Raw genomic sequence first — 22,748 nt, 5'->3', positions numbered from 1 at the left:
TTAGTTGTCTTCCCTGGCTCTGGAGGGTACATGTCTAGACTTGCCAGACTTGCCAGTGCATATAGCCAGGCCTCAGCCTTTACAGCCAAAGAGGCTTTTGTACTTATGAACACTGATCTTTTTACAGTGAGGCCAGGGAAGGCTATTGCCAGAGTCTGCTAAGTAAGCCAAGACTAGGTTGGTGGTGGCAGATTTAGAGAAAAGTTGGAACACTTACAAAAGGGTAAAGTGGAAAGTAAGGTGGTGGGGTGAGGACCCTCAGATCCTGGCTTTTGCAATAATAGGATGGGAGTAGGACCATTTGCTGAGAATACTTGAATCAAAGGAATGCTGTCACAGGTCTTTTTATTTGTTGGACATGGGGCTTGAACTCAGCCTGAGTACTAATCCCTGAGCTCTTTTGCTCAACTCTAGCACTCTACTTCTTTGAGCCACAGCACCACTTCTGTTTTTTTCTAGTGGTTAATTGAACTTTCCTGCCTGGGCTGGCTTTGAATTGCAATCCTCAGATCTCGGCCTCCTAAGTAGCTAGGAATACAGGCGTGAGCCACCAGCGCCAGGCTATATAAAGATGGGTCTTAAACACGAGCTTACAAGTGTTATTGGGATACCAAGAGAGAGATGATAGCAAGTAGGATATGATATCTGTGGTCTAGGAGCTCCCTAGACCAGCCTGAGCTAAGGAAAAAACAGAAAACCTAGAGTTATCTACAAACCAATATGCTTATGAAAGTGTTAGATATCAAGAAAATAGAAAAAGGTCTGAGGATCACACCTGAACAAACACCAACACTGGGCATTTGGAGAGAAGGGTGTGAGTGCGCAAGGGACATGGGGTTAGTCTGAGCAATGGAGAAGTTTAAGACAGAATATGGTACAGTCTGGAGAATCGGTGGGTGTGTTGCTGGTAAACTTAACAACAGTACCAGTGTGATCTTTACTGCTATCTTTTGGCTGCAGATATAGGGATGGTAAAGAACTGGGGTCTGTCCCTCTGTCAGCTCTGCTTTGAAGAATCTCTCCTTCCCCTTCCCCAGTGGTATTCGGAATTGAACTCAAGAACTGGAGCTTGCTCAGCAAGAGCTCTACTACTTAAGCCATATGCCTCCAAGTCTTTTTGTCTTGATTGTTTTTGAGGTCCTGTCTTCCAGCCCAGGTCAGCCAAGGCTACAATCCTTGTGCTTCCAGGTGACCCTGAGGAGGACAGGCATGCACACTGCACCCAGCTGTTGATTGAGTTTTGGGAGTCTCGAGAACCTCTGACCTATCTCAAACCATGGTCCTCGATCTTCCCAAGCAGCTAAGATTACATATTTGAGCCACTGTCCAGCCTCAAATAACCTTGAGATACTTCCCCATTCCCTACAGGGGAAGGAACCCTTGACCTAGAGTAAAATACCCAAACACATTTCTACAAGGGTTTTTCAGAAAGTATACTGTACAACTGTCAGCCAGGACCTGGCAGCAGTCACTTGCTCCTAGGGCGTTTACCTGCTTCACAGGGTGTACAATTCTGCAGAAACATTACACTTCAAATGTAGGCACCTCTAGCTTTAGTTCATTTTCTCTGTCTGCTTCATGATAGTGCGCAGCTCAGTTTCCTACAGGTCTGTTGTTGAATACACAACAGTATATATCAGTGTGCTTTTGGAGTTCTGATCCTTAGAGCCAAAGCTCAAACCCGACAAAGTAGAGCCTTTGCTCTGTCTCCACCTCCCTGTGGCACAAGAAAGCCTTTTAGGAGGTAAGATAGATTTTGCAGCACTTTTAATACACAAAGCAAAAAGTGGTCAGTGGGAAAGTAGCCTGCCTTCCATAGCCCAAGCTCAAGTACAGATACAGAACAATCAGGAAATAAGTTATCATTTTCAGGGCCTTAGAGCTGTGATCAGGAAATGCTGTACTTGTAGCAGCCAGGGAAGTTAGGGTTCCATTTTCTGAGAGTGAAAAGGAGAGGAGGGGAATACATACTTCTAAAGTATGGAAGACACCCAGTCTTCAGGTAAGAAGGTAAGCAGTGGTCTAGGCAGGCCTTCGGAATAGAACCAGACAGTTCCCAGGGGAAGCCCAACCCATTCTGCATGACGCCAGGCAGCGGAGAGGGCACAAGAGCGCCTTCACTACCATTGTAGTCACAGGTCGGTGTGTCGTCTGTAAGCCTCAGTGTCCCTCACCTCCTTGGCACTTCAAAGCCAGCAATAAGCTGAGAGGCAGCCTCCGGCCATTTCTCTACAGCTTCTGGATTCAGCTGTTCTGTCCCAGTTCCTCACTCCCAGTCAACCTGTTTTCAGTTTGTGTATGCCTTTAGTGGCTCCATAGCCTGGTGCGTGTGCAGGACTGCTACCGCTTCTTCAATCTGTGAGACACAAGTGGGAAAAACTTAGTGCAGCTGCCCCCACAGAAGCTTGGGAGCTGTGACCTCCCCCCATCGTAACTTGATGAAGGATTTGTGGAGTCTTCCACTGCTGCTTACAAGATCCCATGGCCCATTTCATGTTCTCAAGATAGAGGTATACTGGGGAAATCAGCTCCTTATTCCAGACCTTGCCGGTGCAGTGACTGCATTAGTAAACCCTAATGAAGGCCCTCCTACTCAAGGTTCAGCACGATTAGGTGGGCACTGGTGGCTCACCCTGAAATCCTAGCTACTTAAGAGGCTAAGATCTGAGGATTGAGGATCAAGGCCAGCCCAGGCAGGAAAGACTGAAACTCTTAGTTTCACTTTAACTACCAAAAAACCAGAAGTGGAGCTGTGCTTCAAGTGATAGCATGCTAGCCTTGAACAAAAAACAAAAAGAAAACTTTAGAAGAGTACCCAGGCCCTGAGTTGGGCCTAGGACTGGCATAAAAAGAGAAGTCAGCAAGATCAAATTCAATTGTCCTAAACACTTTTTTTTGGTCTTGAATTCAGGGACTGGGTATTGTCTCTGAGCTTCATTTTGCTTAAGGCTAGTGCTCTACCACTTAAGCTGCAGCTCCATTTCTGCCTTTTTGGTAGTTAATTGGGGATAAGAGTCTCATGGACTTTCCTACCTAAGTTGCCTTCAAACTGTGATCCTCAGATCTCAGCCTCCTGAGTAGCTGAGATTACAGGCATGTGTCACTGCCTGGCTCATCTCCTAGACACTCTTGTCCTTAGCTGTCAGGCTGCCCATTCTCCACCGACCTTGGCCTTGAGGGACTCTGGAGACTCCAGCATAAGCAGCAGCTCCGAATTGTCGATCTCCAGCAGCATGCCCGTGATTTTGCCAGCCAGCTGGTTATGAACATCATAGATGAGGGGGTAGAGTCGCTCCCCTGCGTGAACAACCTACAAGTTGATGGCTTAACGCACACACCTAAGTTTCATCCTCATGTCTGGGAGTAGTACCTGGAGTTGGGCTGTGGACCTATCTGTGTTCTCAGAGGGCAGTTTGAAGAATCAAATTTGCTATTATGTGTAAAGTGATCTGCAACACAATGTCAGTTGCTGTTTAAAAGACTACATTTGTTCATTTGCAAGAAACAGTTCTCACTGGACACTCAGATTCTAGGCAGGATATAATACTGAACATGAGATTGTGTGGAGGGATGAAGAGACAAACATGGAATAGATTCACTTTCTACCATCAGTATTTCTAGCAACCATGCCCAGTGTTGGTGTCAACCCATCTCAGCAATGTACAAAGGGCCTGCTAAAGTGAACTCTTCAAGGGGAAGAGTCTATGCATGAGGAAGGTGTTCGTGGAGAATTGCAAAAGCCTTTCTTAAGCATATTTCCATTTTTTCTCTAGTGTTGAAGTGACCAAACCTAATAACTAAGGTAGGGAAATAAATGAAGACTGGCAGTGGAGATTCTGGAGAGCTGACGGCCACCAGAGTGGCCAACCTGCCAGCAGGCAAACCTGCTCATTCCGTTAGTGGCAAGACGTATCACAGACTTGAACTGAAGATGAACATGCCCAGTGGGGGTTCAGAGTCCATTGGAAACCACTGGAACTTAACCCAGTTCAAACTATTTCCCACCTCTAGGCCATTTCCTAGCAGAAACTCAAGGCCACAGATTCCTCCTGGCCCTGACCTCTCCCATCTATGTTAGAATCAGAACAGCAGAGCTGGGAAAAGCCTTGGAACTATTGGTCTAGCCAGTATTTAAAGACAGGAGGACAGTAGCCTATGCAGTAGAAGGAACATGGGGAAAGTCACCCAGCAGCTCCATCAAGAGACAGAGCTGGCTTGTCCTCACCTCAGGGTGCTCCTGGAAAGTCAGCCAGCTCCCCGCCCTCCTCTTCTTGTCCCCATGTAGGAGAGCCAGCCCACTCACCAATCATCTGCTTTTGCTCGTGCAGGGGCGCTGCAGCCAGCATGGACGCAGTCAGGGGCTCCTGGCCAGGGACATACACAGCAGGCTCCTGGACCTGCACAGAGTGCCAGGGACACCTCTTTTAACTACATGGATTGAAAAGACCTCAAATGCTTCCTCCAGGAAGGAAGGCTCTGGAGGAGCAGGGATCTAGGTCTGGTCAATTAAGTAGGATAGCATGGGTTAGAATACTAATTTAAGTGTATTTTGAACCTATAAAGGGCCAGATACACGGGGGGTGTAACAGGTTCATTAAGCCATTAACTTGTAGGTGGCTCACACGGGAGCAGCTCTACCCCCTTATCTCTGGTGTTCACAACCAGCTGGAAGGAAAGAAGGAAAAGAAATAGTTCAAACTAGGTACATTGAAATACTAGATTGTATGACAATGCAGACAGTTTGAGACCTTTTTGGGGGGCAAGAAGATAAAAATATAGCCACCTTTCATTTTATTCCAACGGGAATTTTTGGTTCTATGTAGCCTTTCATTTTATTCCAGTGGGGATTTTTCTGTTCTGTTTTGAACATTAATCACATCTAATACTCAGCATATTCTTAGAATACCTTTCTTTGATGCTCAATAAATACTAGGGAAGTTCAAATTAATTTTGGTAATAACCTAGGCAAAGCAAAAAGTTAGTAACTGAAATGTGACACTGGCTCTTTTTCCTTCTGTAAGTGTGATCTCTTCCTGACTTAACCAAAGCTTTACAAGCCAAGAAAATAGAGAAAAGCAAGGCCCAGAGAACCAACACCTTAGCTAAAGCTCTAAGCCATGATTCCCCAAAAGCCAGAAGCAGGTAGCCTTACCCCACAGGCATTGTGCATAGCTGAGGAACATTTGTATGGCAAGAGAGGCCGGCCTGGTGTACAACAGCCTGTTCTGCTAGAGCCTGTGGTCTGGGTTCCAATGTTGGCTGGAAAAAAAAAAAATAATAATATCACATCTGGAATTCAGGAGGCTGTTATCTTGAGAATCAAAGTTCAAAGCCAGCCTGAGCAAGAAAGTCCATAAGACTCTCCTTATTTCTGATTAAACACTCCAAATTAAAACCTGAGCTGTGCCGGGCGCCCGTGGCTCACGCCTGTAATCCTAACTACTCAAGAGGCTGAGATCTGAGAATCGCGGGCAGCCCGGGCAGGAAAGACCGTGAGACTTCTATCTCCAATAAAACCACTAGAAAACCGGAAGTGGCGCTGTAGCTCAAGTGGTAGAGTGCTCACCTTGAGCTGAAGAGCTGAGGGACAGTGCCCAGGCCCAGAGTTCAAGCCCCATGACCGACAATAAATAAATAAATAAATAAATAAAATAAAATAAAATAAAACCTGAGCTGTGACCCAGGTGGTAGAGTACCAGCCTTGAGAAAAAAAGGTAAAGGAACAATGCCCAGACTAGGAATTCAAATCCAACTACCAGCATGCACGCACGCATGCATGTGCGCACACACACACATATACACACAAACTGAACTACTGCATTATCTATTCCATTTCTGGTTATGTATTGAAATGAATTGAAAGCAAGAACTGAAATACACCAGGCTCAAAGTTGTAGGATTTACCGTAGTCTACAGGAAGCAACCCAAATGTTCCATCCACAGATGGACAAACAAAATTGGTCCATACAGACAACAGATTATTCAACTTGATGTGCTACAGCATAAATGAATCTTGAGGACATTGTGCTAAGTGAAATAAGCCAGTCACAGAAGGACAAATCCTGGGCTGGGAATATGGCTTAGTGGTATAGTGCTTGCCTAGCATGCATGAAACCCTGGGTTTGATTCCTCAGGACTACATAAACAGAAAAAGCTGAAAGTGGCACTGTGGTTCAAGTGGTAGAGTGCTAGCCTTGAACAAAAGTTCAGGGACACGGCCCAGGCCCTAAGTTCAAACCCAAGGACTGGCAAAAAAAAAAAAAGATGGACAAATTCTGTATGATTCCAACTATATGAAGTAAACTACTGCAGTGAGAGTCACAGATGCAAAGTAGAATGGTGGTTGCTAGTGGCTATGGGGTGCGGAGTTCTGGCTTAATGGGTACAGAATTTCAGTTCTGCAAAGACCAAGTTCTAGAGATGAATGATGGGGAGAGAATGAATGCTGTTGAGCAGCGTGCACCTCAAAAAATAGCTTAGAGTAAATTTTATGTGTATTTTCACAATTAATAATCATGAATGTCAGGGACTGATCACAACCAAGGCCAAAGACTGACTGACTCATGCAGAATCCCCAGCACACAGATGTGAAGATCCACTGGGTGACAGAACAGATGTGCTTGCCTTGCAGGGCATACCCCTTGTCAACAACAGTTGCAATACTTAACTAAGGCTAAGTGAATTCACTAATCCTCACAACCAATTGGACATATTCTTTTTTTTCACTGTAAGGATTAGGCAATCAGAAATAGTCTGCAAGGGTCACAGAGTGAGTGGTCAGAGTTAGAGGTCAAACCAACTGCTACATTACACACACCACCTCCAAAGCTGGTTTAGCTCACCAAGAGGGCAAGGAAGGTCATTGTAGAGGTCAGTTGTAACTCTCCTCTAGGGTCAACCCTGGAGACACCCAGACCTTGCTTCACCCTCCTCACATCCCAATTCCTTTGGTCCCACCCACACTCACCCACTCTCTGGGTGTGGGGCACTGGGCGTGGAACCTGGGCAGACGCCCGCCTGGCACTGCTGACTTGGGCCCGGGAGCGCTGAGGCGTGCCTGGTGGCTGGACCACTGAGGCAGCTGGAGGGTAGACAACTTGTGACATAAAAATGGAGAAAAGGTGGGGGACAAGAGGTAAACAGGGTTGTACGCTGCCCTAAAGGTCCCAGAGGGAGGGGGGGATGTAAATCTACAAATGACAAAAATAACTCCTGTGTACCCAGAGCCCCAAGGCGCCGAAGTACCCTGATCAACATATTCAAATCCAAATTAGGAAGAGAGGCAAAGTGGTCAATGCTGGGAAGTGGCAAAGCCAGCTTTGACCCTTGTGCTACACACTGCCTCTCGGGGCTGAGGGCAGAAGGGGCTTGGGTGACTCACATGAAGGTCTCTGTGGCTGGGCTGTCCACCTGGGGGTAGCCTGGATAGGGGTCATGGAGCTAGAGCCATAATATGCCGCCTGGGCTGGAGGCTGCGTGGAGAGGAGGACCTAGAATGAGGAAGTTGGCAGGGGAGCAGGGGGCACCCTGCATCCACTCAGGGATGACCACAGCAAGAACTACCAAGCCCTTCCAAAGAACAGGTTAATAAATAAAGCCAGCAAGAAAGGCTCCTTCCTCCCATCTCATAAATTCTCATTAGCCTCGAACCCCTTAGAGAAAGACAGATTGTCAACCCTTGGTCCTTAGCAGGTCTAGCGCAGTGATCTAGATAAAAAGAAACAATAAGTATCACTGTACCCCAATATGTGCTGAGCTTAGGAACAGCTAGAAACGTTACCAGCCGGGTGGCCTACAATGGCGTCTATCTTTCTACTTCCCCCAAATCACAGGAGGCCTTTCCTAAAGGAACCATGTTCATTAGAACATGAATTGCCAGGGGAATTGTTAATAGCATCTAAGCTGAGGAAATGCCACCAGCTCTACACTCATTGGGAGCTCCATACTAGTCAGGAGCATGTTAGGATGGACAGTGCATACGGTTTAAAAAAAAAAAATGTTGGCTGCTTTCGTTTAATCCCACATCTCCCAAACTTATTTGACTACAGCCTTTTTCTTTATACCATTCAGGAATCTCACCAAGACTGACACCATTTCCAGATGAGGAAAGTTAAGAGCTTGGAACGGTCTGCCTTAGGAATGTTCAGCAGAGCCTACATTGGCCTGTGAAACTCTATCTTCCTGCTCTTCCTGGCTGTCATGGGGGAAAGGTCGTGGCAGGAGCTGTGGGCAAACTGTCACCTGGGGCACAGCGGGCAGAAAGTAGCTGGGCTGCTGAAAGGACCCTAAAAGGGGGCGGTCCAGGGCCTGTACGGTGGAGAGGCGCTGCATGTACTGGTTGGTCAGGATGGCCTTCCTCTCCTCTTTGCGTTGGGCCAGTGCCACATACAGTGGCTTGGTGCCCACGATGCGTCCATTCATCTCTGTCACGGCCTTTGTCGCCTCTTCTGGAGAGGAAAAACACACAAAGCCAAACCCCTTGCTGTGGCTACCCTCTGTCATCACCTAAAAGCAAGACAAGACAAGGGTTGCTGGGGGTGGCAAACTTCTGGGCCATGATCCCCTCCTCCCCTGCCCAGCACCCAGTAGGCCTCTACAAGAAGCCTTTTAACAGACAAACCATCCACCCCACACTTACTGAGGCCTACTGTGTACTTCCCAGGACAGAAAGAAAAGATACAGGACTGACATCCAGGGTCACCCATGTGGCTCATACATACCAGGGCCTATAATGGCATTTGTCACAGTGTGCTAGTGCCTCAGCAAGGCACAGGGCCAGAGGACTCAGAACTAAGTTACAAAAACAGTAAGAATAGCTGTGTAGCTTTTACTCAGCCACCCCTAATGTTATCTAGGGGTATTATCTGTCATTGATGGTACCTTAGCACTGACACAATGCCCTTAAAATATTAGCTCCTCATCACTGGATGGCTATCTCTGAATTCCAGCCTTCATTCAATTGTCACCCTTTGGATTAATATTCTCTTTTCTCATCCAGGATCAGATCCACATTGTATTTTGAACCTCGTTTAGGGTGATGTCCTGTGAGGACTAGATCTCTTGAACTTTCCATCACAGTGACTCTCAACCAGTCCTCACTATAGCTGAGGACCCACAGACTATAAAGGATAGAATTCAGGGTCTGTGGACTTAGATGGGCAAAACTGACATCTTTATTTTCACATGAGCATTCCCTTTTAGTACAAATATGGAAAGGAGGAAAAAAAGGAAGCAGCAGTATTTATCAAGAAGAGAAATCAAATATTTCCATGTTATATCATTAGCTTTAAATATCATTTTTATGCTAATTGCCACTTTGATATGTTTTAGTTCAATGCATTAGTAATGAAGCACATACTATCACTTTTGAATTATGATGTTATATTTCTTTGTTTTGTTTGGGGAAGCACTAGGATTTGAACTCAGGGCCTTGTACTTGCTACACAATTACTCTACCACTTCAACCACATTGCTAGCCCTTTTAGCTTTCATTGGTTTTGAAATAGGGTTGCTTTTTGCCTGCACCAGCCTGGATCACGATCCTCCTATTTACATTTCCCACCTAGCTGGAATAACAGGTGTTCACCACTAGACCCAGTTCTTAGAGGTTAAGATGGGGTTCTTTTGAACTTTTGCTCAAGCTGGCCTCAAAACACAATCCCTCCTATCTTAGAGGCCTCTAGAGTTGCTGGGATTATAGGTATGAGCCTCTATACCTGGTAGGATTGTATTTCAATATAGTTGAAATGTAATGTAGCAAAAACAATACAGTTAGCCAGGCTAGCTACTCAGGAAGCTGAGATCTGAGGATCAAGGTTCAAAGCCAGCCCAGGCAGGAACATTTATGAGTCATCTCCAACTAACCACCAGAAAACCTGTCCTGCCTGGGCTGGGTTTGATTCCTCATTATCACATAAACAGAAAAAGCCAGAAGTGGTGCTGTGGCTCAAGTGGTAGAGTGCTATCCTTGAGCAAAAGAATCTTAGGAACAGTGCTGGGGTCCTGAGTTCAAGCCCCAGGACTTGCAAAAATAAAAATAAAAAGTAAGCCCAACACAAATGAAGCTGCAAAGCTAATACTCTAGCAGGGTCATTTTATTGAGTAGAATAGCCATTATCTCATCTTAGGTGCCTCTTAGGGTTGGGAATAACCACTGTGGACAAATGAGAAAAGAGTAATGCAGTCAAATTTTGATGGGGAAACTGAGGCCCAGAAGGGATTTGTTACTGGCCAAGACCAGATAGCAAAAGTCCATAGAAATATTGAGGCATAGATTTCTGGAAGCTGGTATACAGTAGGCACTCAATAAATGCTTATTAAATGAACCAACATTACAGTACATCCTGGGTCCAGTTCTATAACTGGATTGTATCTACTTCCCTACCAACCAAGACAAGGCTGCAGATGTACTGCAAGCTCCAAGGGCGTAAGGCGAAGTCCCTAAGGGGAGCTCAGCCACAAATTCTCCAGAAGCCAGGCAAGAGGCTGGGGTTCTCAGAGAGGCAGTAAGAGGTTGAAGGGAAGACTTGCTCCCTGGATTGGTCCCTCACCTTGGCACTGGTAATCACTCCGTAGGGAGAGAACACTTTCCTCAGCTTCTCATCAGTGATGGAGTCATCCAGGTTCTTCACATATAGGTTCACACCCTGGAGGAAGGGAGTGCTAGCTTTGAACACAAGAAGGCTCAGGGATAGCACCCAGGCCCTGAGTTCAAGCCCCACAACTGACCAAAAAAAAAAAAGCATAAACAGGTTAAGTTCATTGCTGCTGGCCAGAACCAGGATTAACTTAGGCAGTCTATCCTCAGCCAGGCTCCTCACTACTGAGAGACAGGCGTTTCTAAGACTTTGGTTTCATCCTCCCAGTACCCCTGAGCCCAAGGGTGTGTGTGCAACAGACTCTGTGTGCAGACTGAGACTTCCTTGTTATTGCTGAAGTTGTCAGTCAGTAACTGTGGCCTCTACCCACAAAATGTGGGAACATTTAGATACTGCTGAGAATGTCCTTCGAATGAGGAGGAAAGCTGCCTTTCATTGAACTACTGAGTATGGGGGAAGGGTGCCAGTGGCTCATGCCTATAATCTTGGCTACTCAGGAGGCGAAGATCTGAGGATTGTGGGCCAGAAAGCCCATGAGACTCTTATTTCCAATTAACCAGCATAAAGCTGGAGGTGGCACTGTGGCTCAAATGGTAGAAGGATAGCCTTGAAAGAGAGGGAAAAAAAACTAGGAGAGAGAGAAATATGTAATTTTTGGATATAAGATAGTTGGCTCCATTATTCTCAGTCTGGAAATACACAGGGCACTTTGGTTGTTCATGATTGGAGGATGTAACAGGTACTGGGATGAAGGGTGCCAATAAGCCCCCAACAAGGCTGGCTCTAAAGACCAACAATCTTTGGCCAGGCCCGTGATTGGCTTGTGCCCTTGTCCACTGTTATGAGTCAGGCAGCTGAGACCATCGCAGTGCTCACCCGACTCCGGCCAGAGTCAGGTTCCTAGAAGTAACATGGCGAGAAGGAGTCATACTTGGGGCCCCCCTCTGCCTCCTTCATACAGATGCAGTGGACAACCAGGAGAGCAGGCCTCACCTGGTAACGGTTCTGCCGATCCTGCTTCATCTGCTCAAACTTGCGTTTGAGCTCATTCTGCCGCTCTGCCCTCTTCTGGGCACGGCCCACATACAGCAGCCGCCCGCTCACCTCCTGGCTGTTCATGTGGTCCACAGCCTGGAGAGAGAAGGGTAACTATCCAGGACTGTTATAAACCTAGAGGGGGCCACCTGCAAACCAGCCTGGTCTTGCTAGTTGATAATAATTTATGTCAGGAGAAAGGCCATTTAAAGTACAACCATGGGGCTGGGGATGTGGCTCAGTGGTAGAGTGCTTGCCTAGTATGCAACAAGGTCCTAGGTTCAAGCCCCAGCACCACAAAACAAATGAGTGACTCTTAAGTCCTCTCTTTAGTGGGGAGTTTCTTTTACTACTTTCTTTCACTGTTTTTCTTTTTATATAAGCATTTTCTTATTCAGTTAAAAAAAATAAGTTCTGGGCTGGCAATGTGGCTAGGGAAAAAAAAAATGTCCAGAGTAAACTTTGGGCCTTAAATTTTTTATCAAGACTCTATTTTTTTTTTCCAGTCCAGGGGCTTGAACTCAGAGCCTGGGGCACTGTCCCTGAGCTTTTTTTGCTCAAGGCTAACACTCTATCACTTGCACCACAGTGCCACTTTGGGCTTTTCTGTTTATATGGTACTAAGGAATTGAACCAAAGGCTTCATGTACGCTAGGCAAGCACTCTACCACTAAGCCACATTCCCAGCCCTTTTTTTTTAAATTGAATTTTTAGTTTTCCAGATTTAAAATTTAAATATATTTAAATACCAGGGTTTCAACTCATAGGCCTCTTGCTTGATAGGCTTGCTTGCTAGAATGGCAGTATACCACCTGAGCCACACCTCCAGCCTGCCTTTTTTTGCTAGTTACTTTGCAGATGGAATCTCACAATTTTTCTGTCCAGACTTGGCTTTGAACTACAATCCTTTGGATCTTAGTTCCTGAGTAGCTAGAATTATAGGTATGAGCCACTGATACGCAACTAATATTCTCATATTTGAAATTCATAATACTTAATGAAAAGGAGAAAAGCTACAAAGCATGTAACTTCAACTGCCTAACATTCTGGAAAAAGCAGAACTATGAGGCCAGTAAAATGATCAGTAGTAGGTCAAGGTTAAAGTCAGGAAACGCTGAACAAACAAAGCACAGGTGTGTGTGTGTGTGTGTGTGCGTGTGTGCGTGTGTGTGTGTGTGTGTGTGTGTGTGTGTGTGTGTGTGTGCGCGCGCGTTCCAGTCCTGGGGCTTGAACACTGACCCTGGGCCTTTTTGTCTCTTCAGGGATAGCACTTTACTACTTGAGCCACAGTTGCACATCTGGCTTTTTTGTGTATGTGGTTAAATTAGATTAGAGTCTCATAGAATTTCCTACCAGGGCTGGCTTTGAACCACGATCCTCAGATCTCAGCTTCCTGAGTAGCTGGGATTACAGAGGTGAGTGACCAGCAATCACAGACTTTTTTAGAGGTAAGAAAATACTCAGTGTGGTACTATAATGGCACTTTAGTCCAACCTACATCATGTTCCAAGTAACTCCTGGTATAGACTATGGGCTCCAGATGATAATGATTGTGTTGAGGTAGATTCATCAGTTGTAACAAATGTAGTACTTTGGAGGGGGTGCTTGTAATGGGGAGGCTATGTACGTGTAGGGAGTATGTGAGACATCTGTGCCCCCCCATTATTCTGTGATTCTAAAAATATGAAGGCTATTACAAAAGGTTCTTACAGAGCTGAGAATGTAGTTTAATAGTAGAGTGCTTGCTTAGCATGCATGAAGCCCTGGGTTTGATTCCGCAGTACCACATAAAGAGAAAAAGCCCCAAGTGGCACTGTGGCTCAAGTGCTAGAGTGCTAGCCTTGAGCACAGAGAGCCTCGGGGACAAAGCCCAAGCCCTGAGTTCAAGCCCAGGACTGGCAAAGCAACAACAAAACAAAAGCCCGAAAGGTTCTTACAGAAACTGCTCATCGATAGTACAAACAAAGCAGCAAGTGTAATTGTTCCAAAAATGATAGTAATATAAACAGCTTCCTTCACTGGATGGTATATTTCATAGCACAAAAGCATGTTACCCACAAGGGCCTTCATTAAGTTTCTTAGAAGCAGCTGAATATTAACCCCGTTGATTTTCTTTTTAGATAACTGGCCTAATCCTGCTAGATTTGAAGGTTGGTGGCATTAACTTCTGCATGTTTTACAGGATGTGAAGCTTCTCTCTGTAATCCATTCATACTTGACTGGGTTTTTACTGACTTATCTACAAAAAATTAGCAGAAATCAGACCCAAGCATATAGTCACTCAGTGGTTAAGATTTTCTGCTGATGTTAGGTGAAAGGGAAACAGATTTCTTAAGTGTTTAGTTCGTTAGTGACTATTTTACAGTAATGGAGACTTTTGCCTGGCTCTAGTGGCTCATACATGTAATCCTACCTACTCAAGAGACTTGGGAGTTGAGATTCAAAGCTGGCTTAGGCAAGAAAGTTCACTAGTCCCAGACTTGAGTGAAAAAGCTAAGGGACAGCACCCAGGCTCTATAAGCTTTAGTACTAGCAGTAATAGTAATAGTAGTAGTAGTAGTAACTTTTTTTTTTTTTTTTGTCGGTCATGGGCCAACAAAACTCTGGGCCTGGGCACTATCCCTGAGCTCTTTAGCTCAAGGTGTGTGCTCTACCACTTGAGCCACAACACCACTTCCGGTTTTCTGAGTGGTTTATTGGAGATAAGAGTCTCTCAGACTTTTCTGCTCAGGCCGGCTTTGAACCTGATCCTCAGATCTCAGCCTCCTGAGTAGCTAAGATTACATGCGTGAGCCACCAACACCCAGCAGTAACTTTAAGTTCTCTACCTAAATATTTAGTGTTTTACATCTCAAGTGTTAGAAGCAGACAAGGAAGGACGAAGCCTTAGGCCTCTGCATCACAAGCTGTAAAGACCTGGCTTATCTCGCTCACCGCATGCGACCCAGAGCGAAGAGACCTCCCTCCCCTCCATGAGCATCTTGAGGCCCACTCCTGCTATCCCATCTTTCCAGTCCTGGCTCAGAGCCATGGGGGCGGTACTACCTTCTGGGCTTCCTCGTGCTTCTCAAAGTTGACAAAGCCAAAGCCCCGGGACTGGCCGCTGCTGTTCCTCATCACTTTCACACTCACCATCTTTCCTGGAAAGGGCGGATCTGGCTCAATGGGGAGGTATGGAAGCCCCAGGGTGCTTCCTTCCCTTTCCATAGACCGCAAGGAGTCTCAGGACGCGTCTCCACCACTCCCCCCTGCCCCCACCACCAGATCTGAGTATGGAGGAAGAGCCATAGTGGACCCAGTCCCCCTTTAGGAAATAGATATATCACACTCACCAAACTGGGAGAAAAGATCCTCCAAGCCCTGCTCATCCATGTCTGGATGGAGATTCTTCACATAGATGTTGGTGAACTCCAGGGCCTGAGCTCCCAGCTCTGCCTCCCGTTCCCGTCGAGACTTGAAGTGGCCAACGAAGCTGTGGATGCACTGACAGGGTAGGCAGCTGCCAGTCCACAGCCTCCCCTCCATCCCTGCCTGAGCCTGCCCTGCCCTGGACTACTTGAGCCAATCACTGTCCTCCATATCTCTCACCGGGAGACCAGAGAGATTAGACTAGACAGTCCTAGACTGAATATCCTTTTCCCTTACATAAGGTTCAGAAGACTTTGTTCAGGTGAATGAATGCACACAGAAATACTACTACACAAGGTGGCTGTGACCACAGGAGAGGAGAGCGTGAACTGGAGATTCAGAAAAGAGTTTGAATCCTTACTCTGCAGATGTATAGCTGTGTCATCCTGGGCAAGTTACTTAGCCTCTCTGAGCTTCAGTGCTTATTCCTGCAAAACTGGAATCAAACTCATGAAGGGGCCTTGCTTATTCATTTAACATATACTAGGTAAGCTGGAGAAGCAGGGGTGAATCAGTCAAACACCATTAATGCCAGTGTCATTCTAGGGAGCAGACTGAAATTGAATACAACATTAATTAAAGAACTAGAATCTCCAAGTTCACATAATACATGGAGGAAAGCACCAACTTCTCTTTCAATTTTTTTTTTTTGGGGGGGGGTTGGTTGTGGGGCTTGAACTCTGGGCCTAGGAACTGTCCCTGAGCTCTTCAGGTCAAGGTGCTCTTCCTCTTGGGCCACAGCGCCACTTCCAGTTTTCTGGTGGTTAATTGGAGATAAGAGTCTCACAGACTTTCCTGCCTGGGCTGGCTTTGAATTTTGATCCTCAGATCACAGTCTCCTTGAGTAGCTAGGATTTCAGACGTGAACCACTGGTACCCAGCTTTCTCTCCCTTTTTATTTATTTTTTTGGTCGGTTGTGGGGCCTGGACTCTGGACCTGGGCGCTGTCCCTAGCTCTTCAGCTCAAGGCTAGTGCTCTACCACTTGAGCCACAGTGCCACTTCCAACTTTTTCTGCTTCTGTGGTGCTGAGGAATCGAACTCAGCGCCTCATGTGTGCAAGGCAAGCTGCCCAGAGCTAGCCCGTTTGTTGGTGGCAGCAGTATCATTGCTAATTACTGGTAAGTCTGTCCCTTCGGCCTTGGCCCCTTCCCCAGGCCCAGCCACTCACACTTTGCGGTCGTTGAGCAGCATCCCATTCATGGTGCTGATGGCCTGCTGCGCAGCCTCGTGGGTCTCAAAGTGTACAAAGCCAAAGCCCCGGGAGCCATGCTCGTTGCACACCACCTGGTTCATGGGGAGGAAGCACAGAGTACATTGAACAGGAGAGCAAGGTCATAAAGGCAGCACACGCACCTCTCTGTTCTGTGCATAGGAGCTGGGGTGTGGCTCAGAGGCAGGGTACTTGTCAAGCGTGCACCAGGCATTTTGTGGTGGTGATTATTAGCACAATCTCCAAAAACGAACAACAACAACAACAAAAGAATCTTATGTCTATCCCCTTTCAGAGATGGGGAATTGAAATTTGGAGATCAATTCCCTTGCTTAAGGTATCAGAGAAAGGAAGGAAAGACCCCCTCAGAAAAAATCCAGATTTTATCTGCACCATAGACCAGCGTTAACTGCCTTCCTAAAACAAGGATTAGCCCAACCCCCATAACTGCATCCTAGTTCTAACAGCAAACTAGAAGCTTAGAAACACCTTAAACCTCTCAAGATGAAACTTCTGAGTAGCTAGGATTACAGGCATGAGCCACCAGCACCTGGCTGTCATGTCTACCTTTGATACTGAAAATACAACAATGATTAAGAGCAAGACCACTACTCTTAATAGCATAAGAAAAAAATTAAAAACAAGATGTGGGGGTGGGGGTGGGGGTGGGGCTGGGAGGTATATCAGTGGTAGAGTGAGTACTTAGCATACATAACACTCAAAAGCAACATGTAAAGCCCGGTGCTGGTGGCTCACACCTGTAATCCTTGCTGCTCAGGAGGCTGAGATCTAAGGATCGAGGTTCAAAGCCATCCAGGGCAGGAAAGGCTGTGAGACATTTTTTTTTGGGGGGGGGCACGGTTCGGTTGTGGGCCTGAACTCAGGGCCTGGGCACTGTCCCTCAGCTCTTCAGCTCTAGGCAAGCGCTCTACCACTTGAGCCACAGCTTATATGGTGCTGAGGAATCGAACCCAGGGTCTCATGCATGCAAGGCAAGCGCTCTACCACTGAGCCACCTTCCCAGCCCCGGCCGTGAGACTGTTATCTCCAAAAAACCACTCAGAAAACCAGAAGTGGCGCTGTAGCTCAAGTGGTAGAGCACTCGCCTTGAGCTGAAGAGCTGAGGGATAGCACCCAGGCCCAAAGTTCAAGCCCCATGACCAACAATTAAAGAAGTCTGCCTGGGCTGGCTTCCAACCTTGATCCTCAGGTGTCTCCTGAGTAGTTAGGGTTACAGCTGTGAGCCACTGAAGCATGGTTGCACCCTATATTTCTACTGCATTACCCCCCCCCTCTTTTGGGGTATGGGCTGGTCTTGTGACTTGCTTTGACCAACAGAACAGTAGAAGTGATGGGGTGTCAGTTTTCAATTAAAATCTCAGAAAACCTGTCATCCGAGATCTGCCATTGTCATAAGAATGGCCTGAGCTAGCCTGCTGGTAGAAGGAAGCCCAGATGTTCTAGCTGATGATCAGCCCCTATGATCAGGAATCCCCTGAGGGTTTCCACCAGCCTCAAAGAGCCCAGTTTAGGTCAGAAGAACTTCCCACTACGTTAAGCCAAACCAATAACCAATGATGGTGGTTGATAGTCATGAGTTTGAGGTTGTTTCACTATGGGTTGACCTATACACAGGTAACTTCTGATAGATCCAGCAAGAGAAAATGGAAAGAATAGCTAGCTACTGGTTAACCACTTGTTCTATCTCAAGCCAAACTGTAAAAGTGAAGTGATGCTGGCCATCCCTTTAACACACGAGCCTTTGTCAAACTTTCCCCAAAGAGTCATACCCACCTTGCAAGAGAGGATATTCCCAAAGGTGGAGAAGGTGTCATACAAAGCCTTGTTGTCAATCGAATCCTCCAGGTTCTTGATGAAGATGTTGCCCACACCTGACTTTCGAAGCCCTGGGTCTCGATGGGACCACATGATTCGAATAGGTTGACCCTTGATCACCTCAAAGTTCATAGTGTCCAATGCCCGTTCCGCTGGGCAGAAGGAGAGAAAAAGGGCAAGTTAAGGGAATTTTCTGAACTTAAATTTACATAATGCCTAATTAGGAACAAAAAGGAAAAGAAAGAGATGGAAGGAAGGAAGGAAGGAAGGTAGGAAGGAAGCAAGGAAGGAAGGGGGGGAAGGGGGAGGGAGGGAGGGAGGGAGGGAGGGAGGGAAGGAAGGAAGGAAGGAAGGAAGGAAGGAAGGAAGGAAGGAAGGAAGGAAGGAAGGAAGGAAGGAAAAAGCAAGCAAGCCAGGCCCTGGTGGCTTATGCTTCCTATAATTCTAGCTACTCAAGAGGCTGAGATCTGAGGACTACAGTTCAAAACCAACCTAGGAAGGAAAAGTCTGTGAGACTTATCTCTAATTAAACACTAAAAAAAGCAGAAAGTGGAGCTGTGGCTCAAGTAGTAGAATGCCAGATTTGAGCAAAAAAAGGCTAAGAGACTGCCCCAGTTCAAGCCTCCGTATCTGCACAAAAACAAAAATGGAAAGCTATTGTCTGGGCCTCACATGAGAGAGAAACCTGGAAGTTCATGTGAAATTAATGCGTTTGGTGTGTCTCTCACCTTTCTAGGCCGGCTTACCATAGCCACAAGGGCATGGGTCCCTATCCCCATGTTACAGATGGGAAAACAAGCTGGGAAAGGTGAGAGGTCAGTGACGGAGCCCATTTATTCTGTCCTCTGTAACCAATGGAGTAAATGAGAATATAAAGGAGGGACCCATATGACAAGAGGCTAACAGCAGTTTGAGGAAATTAAACCTGAGGCACTAATGGAGCTGAGGTTTGATCTAGGATGGTTTGGCTTGGGGGAAAGCCACCTCTCCAAGCCCTCATCCTCATATAGTCAGTTGGTTATGGGGCTTAAACTTAGGGCCTAGGCACTGTCCCTGATCTTTTGTGCTCAAGACTAGCACTCTACCACTTTGAGCCACACACAGCTCCACTTCCAGTTTTTAGGTAGTTAATTGGAGACAAGGGTTTTACTGACTTTTCTGTCTGGGCTGGCTTTGAACCCTGACCCTCAGATCTCAGCCTCTTTAATAGCTAGGATTACAGGTATGGGCCACTGGCACCCAGCTCATAGATTTTTATTTTTTTTTGCTCAAGGCTCATGCTCTATCACTTGAACCACACCTCCACTTCCAGCTTTTTCGTAGTTAATTGGAGATAATATCATACTTTCCTCCCCACTAGTGCTCAACTTATAGTAGGTTTTTGGTGGATAACAATGTATCTGAAAACAGCAGCTTTGCCCACCCTCTTGACACACTATATGCTGTCCCCTCTGCTTTGGTGACTTGGAGGGGGTTGGTAGAGGGTGGTAGAGCAGGCCTTGAAGTCCAGTGCTAGCATAAGCGGCCAAGGGCAAAACACTTTTCTCTGCTGTTCAGTTCTCCCATCCATAAACTGGGTCAGGTCCTACTGCACTCACGGGGCCTGCAGAGAGACTAAGCAAGATGCAGGAAATGGGGTAAAGCTAAGAGGAGCAAAAAGTGTCCTGGAATCCAGTGTTATTTCAGTAAATCCCCAACTCAGGGAACCACCTAGAGACCTGGAGTTAAGTGGCCATGGTTCTTTTTATTGTTGTTGTTGTTTTTTTTTTTTTTTTTGGGGGGGGTCCGTTCGTGGGTCCTGAACTCTGGGCCTGGGCGCTGTACCTCAGCTCTTCAGGTCAAGGCTAGTGCTCTACCACTTAAGCCACAGCACCACTTCCAGCTTTTTTTTCTTTTTGCTTATGTGGTGCTGAGGAATTGAACCCAGGGTCTCATGCATGCAAGGCAAGCGCTGTACCACTGAGCCACTTTCCCAGCCCTCTTGTTTTTTGTTGCTGCTGTTGTTTTAGTCTCCACTGGCTTTTGTTGTTGTTTCAGAAACAGTCTCCCTATGGAGCCTGGGTTAGTATCAAACTCATGATCCTCTTGCCTCAGACTCCTGTGTGCTAGTATTACAGGTGAGCCCTACCTCTGCCTGATTGGACCAGGCAAATTTTGCTTATATTTGTGGAGTGTTACAAGGACTATCACTTTTCTTAGATTGTCATTTAAGAATGCTTGCAATGTGCCAAATGTATCTACAGATAATCAGTTCTCCATTCCTGCTTCTGGGAATAAAGCTGCGTCCCATTTTACAGATAAAGAGGTGCCAGGGACGCTTTTATATAAATTCACATATAGTAGCAGAGCGTCAGAAAAACCTAGGGCTCTGAACCTTTATCTTCACTGTCAACTGAAGCATAGACATGCCCAGCTGATCAAGCTCTAGTCAACCCCATGAGCTCGGAGCAGCTCCGAAATGGCTTCTCAGGCTTTGGTAAGGTGGAGCCAAGGCTCTAACACTGGAAGGTAAGGGCCCAAGGCTCACCCTACTCTCCAGCTGTATTACCTTGGTCTCCCTCAACAGGTGCTATGAATCTTTCAAACTCAAGACCATTCACTCCATAGCTATGCAGGGACTCTACTCAAGCCACACCTCCAACCCCTTTTGCATTATTTTTCCAATAGGTTCCTTTTTTTTTAAATTGCTAGGACCTTCCTTGGAACCTCTATCCACAGGATCTTCACTTCCTTAGTGGGGAGGATTACAAGTATGAGCTACTGTGCCAGGCCTCTCAATTCACTTGTAAGAAAACCACTCAATTTCCAGAAAGGCAAATGAGCCCAGAATGGTTAACTAACTTGGCCAACATCACACAGCTGCTAGCTAGGTTTCTATCCTAGATCTGCTTGGCCCCAAAGCCCTTAGCTATTTTCACTTGGCCTCATTTTCTCTTCTCTACGAACAGAAGCAATGCCAGGAAACCACGCAGCCATCACCGCTTCTCCCCCTCTCCCCCTCCCCCCCCCAGGAGCCCTGTGACTTCCAGCGCCCTGTATCTATGGCTGGAGCCCTAAGTGCCTCTGCCTCTGCCAGGCTCAGGCCCCCGCTCACCGTCCGCCGGCTGCTGGAAGTTGATGTAGGCATAGCCCAGCGAGCGCCGGGTGGCCACGTCACGGCACACGCGGATGGACAGGATGGGGCCTGCGGGCGAGAACGTCTCGTAGAGCATGGCTTCGTTCACGTCGGGGTGCAGGTCGCCCACGTAGAGCGAGGCGAGCGGGTAGCCCTGGCCTCCAGCGTGCATGGTGGGCAGGGGGCCGGGAGCCCAGGGCCTGGCGAGCCTGGGCGCTGGGCTCTCCCTGCCGCCTTGCCTGGCGCGGCGGCCGGCTCCTTCCCTTTACAGCCCCCCGGGCCCCGCAGCCAATCGCGGGCGTGGGCGCGGCGCCCGCCCCCACCCACCTGCGCGCCCTCAGCCCTCGCCAAGGAACAGGTGGCCAGTGCCTCCAGTGACCAGGCCTGGGGCAGGGTGGAGCGGCTCGGGAGGGGCGGAGGCTGGGACCCCACTGGGTGGAAAGCCACCCCATGCATTGCTTTCCTAGATCTGTGTAATGGGGACGACTCCCTCTGGCCTGGTCTGGTCTGGTCTAGATTTTGGCTTCACATCAAGTGGGAATATTCCAAGTGGGATATCGAGTTTCGGAGTTTCTTCACAGATTTTTGTTTTTGGTGGGTCGTGGGACTTGAACTCAGGGCCTGGGCATTGGTCCTGAGCGCTTTCGGTCAAGGATAGTGATCTACCCATCTAGCACTGAGCCACAGCAACGCCGCTTCCGGTTTTCTGGGGGGTTAACTGGCTGGCTTTGGGATGCCATCCTCAAATCTCATCCTCCTGTCATCCACAGGCGTAAGGCACTGGCGCCCCTAGCTATACCCAGTATTTCAATCCTGCATTCAGACAAGCTTTGTTCCTCAAGCCGGCCTGTTTCCACCCTTCTGCACCAGCATGGAAACAGCTTTGTGATTTGGGACCACTAAGGCAAGGCCTTGACACTGGTAGTGACATTGCCAAGATCCCCTCCCACCTCCATGGACTAAGCCATTACACTCACGACTCAACCTGAATGGGAACCACAGAGCAAGGCCAAGGTGGCCTGAAATGACCAGATCTTCTTGCAGCCTCAACCTGCATAGTGTAAGGCTGTTTTATTAAATACTGGTCCACAATGGACCGGTATTTCACCTTGTTTCTTAGGGATGCTGGTTACCCTCTGGCAACTAGGTAGGTAGGCCCCTTCTGACCTCTGGTTGGGTGTTGTCCCAACAACTCCTAAACTAGGGGTGGATGCTGGCCTGGCTGTCCAGTCTCGCCCTCGGAAAGATGCACCAATATTAAAGTTGGCCTAAAAAAATACTACTCTATCTTGAAAGGGGGAATCTCCTGAGGAAAAAGTGCTATAGACTATCATGAACAGCAACAGGACAGAGGAGACACTGTAACACTTTAGACTTCCAAGAATTACACAATCTTAAGGCCAGGTTACATCTCCCAGCCTGGCTGTATCTTAGGGCTAAACATGATGAGGAGGGCTCAAGCAATCCACAAGGGACTTAACACCTGGCCAGTCTGCTGTGGAGGTTAACTGGTGGGAAGAGCTGTTTAAGCAAGGGCAATTTCT

The 22,748-nt window shown here is 47.2% G+C and overlaps 1 protein-coding gene across 1 annotated transcript; it reads right to left on the bottom strand.

Annotated features, from left to right (window-relative positions):
- Nucleotides 1-1,802: 1,802 nt before the first annotated feature.
- Nucleotides 1,803-21,443, bottom strand: Pabpc1l (poly(A) binding protein cytoplasmic 1 like). The gene is made up of 14 exons (XM_069989831.1): nucleotides 21,184-21,443; nucleotides 18,048-18,241; nucleotides 16,212-16,327; nucleotides 14,966-15,105; nucleotides 14,679-14,773; nucleotides 11,592-11,729; nucleotides 10,551-10,646; nucleotides 8,242-8,505; nucleotides 7,382-7,472; nucleotides 6,968-7,096; nucleotides 5,153-5,259; nucleotides 4,304-4,397; nucleotides 3,167-3,297; nucleotides 1,803-2,356 (listed from the first exon to the last, which is right to left on the bottom strand). Exons 1-14 carry the CDS (start codon nucleotides 21,374-21,376, stop codon nucleotides 2,288-2,290), a joined length of 1,857 nt encoding a protein of 618 aa, XP_069845932.1. The 5' UTR covers nucleotides 21,377-21,443; the 3' UTR covers nucleotides 1,803-2,287.
- Between the last annotated feature and the right edge of the window lie 1,305 nt (nucleotides 21,444-22,748).

The sequence above is a fragment of the Dipodomys merriami genome, unplaced genomic scaffold (assembly GCF_024711535.1).
Source record: "Dipodomys merriami isolate MVZ:Mamm:240054 unplaced genomic scaffold, mDipMer1.0.p SCAF_39, whole genome shotgun sequence".
Lineage (NCBI taxonomy): Eukaryota > Metazoa > Chordata > Mammalia > Rodentia > Heteromyidae > Dipodomys > Dipodomys merriami.
Note: the sequence above shows the minus strand (reverse complement) of the source record. Positions and strands in the feature narration are given on the sequence as shown.

Bases quoted from the DNA above. Each gene is read 5' to 3' on its own strand.
- Pabpc1l (XM_069989831.1), bottom strand. From the start codon at position 21,376: ATGCACGCTGGAGGCCAGGGCTACCCGCTCGCCTCGCTCTACGTGGGC. The intron at 8,506-10,550 runs GTGAGGGACCAA...TCTTGCTTTTAG, and splicing joins GAGTGATTACCAGTGCCAAG to GTGATGACAGAGGGTAGCCA. The intron at 4,398-5,152 runs GTAAGGCTACCT...CACTCTGTGCAG, and splicing joins CTATGCACAATGCCTGTGGG to GTCCAGGAGCCTGCTGTGTA.